Source organism: Colobus angolensis, unplaced genomic scaffold, assembly GCF_000951035.1.
Source record: "Colobus angolensis palliatus isolate OR3802 unplaced genomic scaffold, Cang.pa_1.0 Scaffold167, whole genome shotgun sequence".
NCBI classification, from domain to species: Eukaryota; Metazoa; Chordata; class Mammalia; order Primates; family Cercopithecidae; genus Colobus; species Colobus angolensis.
In genome coordinates this window covers 1,589,935-1,593,452 of record NW_012114788.1, presented here as the reverse complement: position 1 = coordinate 1,593,452, position 3,518 = coordinate 1,589,935, and the positions used below count along the sequence as shown (strand labels likewise).

General features: G+C 45.8%; 1 protein-coding gene across 1 annotated transcript in view; it reads right to left on the bottom strand.

Moving 5' to 3' along the window:
* Positions 1 to 3,518, bottom strand: part of PSMD11 (proteasome (prosome, macropain) 26S subunit, non-ATPase, 11) — a 52,020-nt gene that overhangs the window by 4,082 nt on the left and 44,420 nt on the right. The window contains exons 9-10 of the mRNA XM_011937654.1: positions 2,619 to 2,681; positions 551 to 676 (exon numbers count right to left, since the gene is read on the bottom strand). Coding sequence (XP_011793044.1) covers positions 551 to 676; positions 2,619 to 2,681 — 189 coding nt within the window. The remainder of the gene's footprint in view (positions 1 to 550; positions 677 to 2,618; positions 2,682 to 3,518) is intronic.

The window sequence follows — 3,518 nt, the reverse complement described above, 5'->3', positions numbered from 1 at the left end:
ACCTCGCCCGGCTAATTTTTTTGCATTTTTAGTAGAGACGGGGTTTCACCGGGTTAGCCAGGATGGTCTCGATCTCCTGCCCTCGTGATCCGCCCGTCTCGGCCTCCCAAAGTGCTGAGATTACAGGCTTGAGCCACCGCGCCCGGCTGTATTTCTCAAAATTCTAATGTATGTCTCTATACAAGACAAGACCCTCCTTGGCCGTGCGTAATCTTTTGTGTTCTTCCCATCTGCCCGCCCTTCATTGCTACACACAATAAACAGACTCTTGTCCCACACAACCAATACAGAAAACAGGTACAACACATGCAGTGACTCAAAGCGAGGAGGAAACTGCTCGGAACACATGCAGGGGCAATCCACATGCCTCTACCCACAGCATCTCCTCCTCGATTTTTGTTCATTTTATCAACAGAGGCCCAAGCTCTTGGTGGCCTCTTGCCCACCAGGCACACCCCTACAAGTGAGTTCCCATTCTGGACAGGTGTGGAAGGGAGGTGGCTACAGTGAGAATGCCCGGCCAGAAATGGAGTCCCCAGAGGGTTCTCACCTGTACTCTGGAAAAAGGCTCAATAACTCGGATCAGATTCTGCTCCAGTAAGTTATCATACAACTTGGCCAAGTGTGTGCTGATGATTGGGTCATCCCGGAGCTCTGCCCGGTAATCTGTCAGAGCCTGCCAAAAGAACCAGTCGCAGAGATTGGCACAGAGAATCACTTGAAAGTCATGCTACTCCTGCTTCCTAGGTAGTTTGCTGGCCCTTATAAAACTACATGGTTGAATGAAGTTAGGGGAGATTTGGGCAGATGCATGATACAAAACAGAAAAGGAATGTCAGAACTAAAAGGGAAGTTTGGCTTGGTGGCATATGCGCCTGGAGTCCCAGTTACTCAGGAGGCTGATGTCCAGCCTGGGCATCACAGAGAGCCTCCATCTCTTAAAAATAAATTTTTAAAACTGCTATTCTGGCCAGGCACGGTGGCTCACGCCTGTAATCCCAGCACTTTGGGAGGCCGAGGCAGGTGGATCACAAGGTCAGGAGATCGAGACCATCCTGGCTAACACGGTGAAACCCTGTCTCTACTAAATATACAAAAAATTAGCTGGGCGTGGTGGCGGGCACCTGTATTCCCAGCTACTGAGGAGGCTGAGGCAGGAGAATGGCGTGAACCCGGGAGGTGGAGCTTGCAGTGAGCCAAAATGGCGCCACTGCACTCCAGCCTGGGCGACAGAGCAAGACTCCGTCTCAAAAAAAAGAAAAAGAAAAATGCTATTTTATGATAGTCTTTAAGAGAAAAAAAATTATGAAATAGAACAAAAAGGTGGAGTCACCCTAGGGACCATCTTTCTGTTTGCAGGCTTCAGGTCAACAGCTCAAACCATGGAAGCCCCAAGAGCAACTCGGCTCGTGAACCAAATTAGCTACACCAGCATTTCTCAGCATGTATTCTAAAGAATAAACAGGGTCTCCATGGGGGGAAAAAAAGAATATTGAGATTAAAGAATAGGAAGTGCTGATATTCCACAACTAGCTCTTGGGAGTTTTATAAGGGCCATCAGCATAATATGGCTCTGCAATTATTAAGCAAAATTAGGTGTTTTAATTATTATTGGCCCTAGTGTTTTGTTTAGCCCTAGTATTTCCCAAATATCTAATCACAGAATCCTTCTTCCAAGGAACTATTTGGAATAAAAGTGTCCCATCAAACATCCCAGACATTGGGATAAAATGATCTGGACCGTTTATTTGTATGATTTACTGACCATCAATAATGGTCTCAACATCCCAGCCTCATGTCAGCTGGGCTACAAGGTGTTAAGGGAAGCAGGCAAATCATGCCAAGGAAGAGGCAACAGGAATTGGCAAGAGCCCTCCAGGAAGATGGTGAATCTTAGGGACAGTCAAAGCCACATGGTCTAGTCTCCATCCACGCTAAGTTTTTCTTTCTGGATCTAGGTTTTGTTTTTATTAAGCTGGTCATTATACTCAGACTAAGAGGAGAAAAGTTCAGAAAAGAATATACAATTCTCACCCTAATGCCCAGACAGGCTTTTTTCCCTTTTCAAAACTCCCAAACAATGAGCAAAAGGCACCGGAGTTAAAGAAAGCCTAGAACATCATCCTGAGAATGTTTCTTTGGGTCCAAGTACGCACATCAAGACTTCCCTTCTGTCCACAGAGGAGAAGCAGACCTGGCATTTCCGGAGCTGAAGGAATGTCTACAACTGTGTCATGTGGAACAAGCACCAGGCCTAGAGTCAAACTCTGACACTATGCTGTGTGACTTTGAGTGTCCTCCTGAATCCCAGTTCCCTTAACCATAAAACACAGATAATAGATAGGTGTGTTGTGAAAAATCAAAGTGAAAAAAGGATAGAACTTTTGAAATAGAAAGTTATTATGTATAAATAATATATATTTTATATCAACTCAGTAAGTTTCACTGTACGAAAGTGCTTAACTATTTCCTGGTTTTAACACTGTCCTAGGTGAAGGATACATGGAATCATCTGCAACTTCTTGTGAAACTATAATTATTTTTAAAAGTGTGTTTTGAAGTACTTAAACGTCCCTCTCTTCCACCCACATTCCATACCAACCCAATGTCATGCTCACCTTTTCAAAATCTGCCAGTGATCTGTTCTTGCTAGCCTGGGCCACGCATTTTAATGCTTCTGTCTGAGAATAAAGAGACAAATCATGAAAGTGATCTATTCTGCACACTAACATTTACCCAAGTCTCATAAGCAGTATGCTGTGTCCACATAACTTCTGCTCTAAGGAAGAACCCGCCCCACCATCATTCTTCTTCAGACGCCTGGAAAGAAGAGCTCCAAGTACTAAATACCACTATATGCCAACCTGTTTCCCTTTGAAACCTGAAATGACTTAAGAATACTAGGAAACAGAAATTTTCCAAACAGACCAACCCTAATACAGCATTCTCTAGAGATGACAAGCTAAAAGGAAAAATGACAAGAGAACTGTGATTTCCTCCCCCTTCCTCCAAGGCTTGTTATTGCCACATCCACCCAAACTCCTTCCTGTCCTTAAACCCTAGTATATCTGTGCTTTATCAAGATTCATTCTGCTACGTTTGAAACGAGGCACTGAACAAGGTCTACCTCATTAAGGCTGAGGCATCAAGGCTGGGCACGGTGGCTCACGCCTGTAATCCCACCAGTTTGGGAGGCCGAGGTGGGTGGATCACTTGAGGTCGGAAGTTCGAGACCAGCCTGGTCAACGTGGTGAAACCCCCCTCTCTACTTAGCCGGGCGTAGTGGTGGGTGCCTGTAATCCCAGCTACTTGGAAGGCTGAGGCAGGAGAATTGCTAGAACCCAGGAGGCAGAGATTGCAGTAAGCCAAGATCACGCCACTGCACTGCAGCTGGGTGATAGAACAAGAATCTGTCTCAAAAATTGCGGCACTGGCCGGGCGCGGTGGCTCAAGCCTGTAATCCCAGCACTTTGGGGGGCCAAGATGGGCGGATCACGAGGGCAGGAGATCGAGACCAT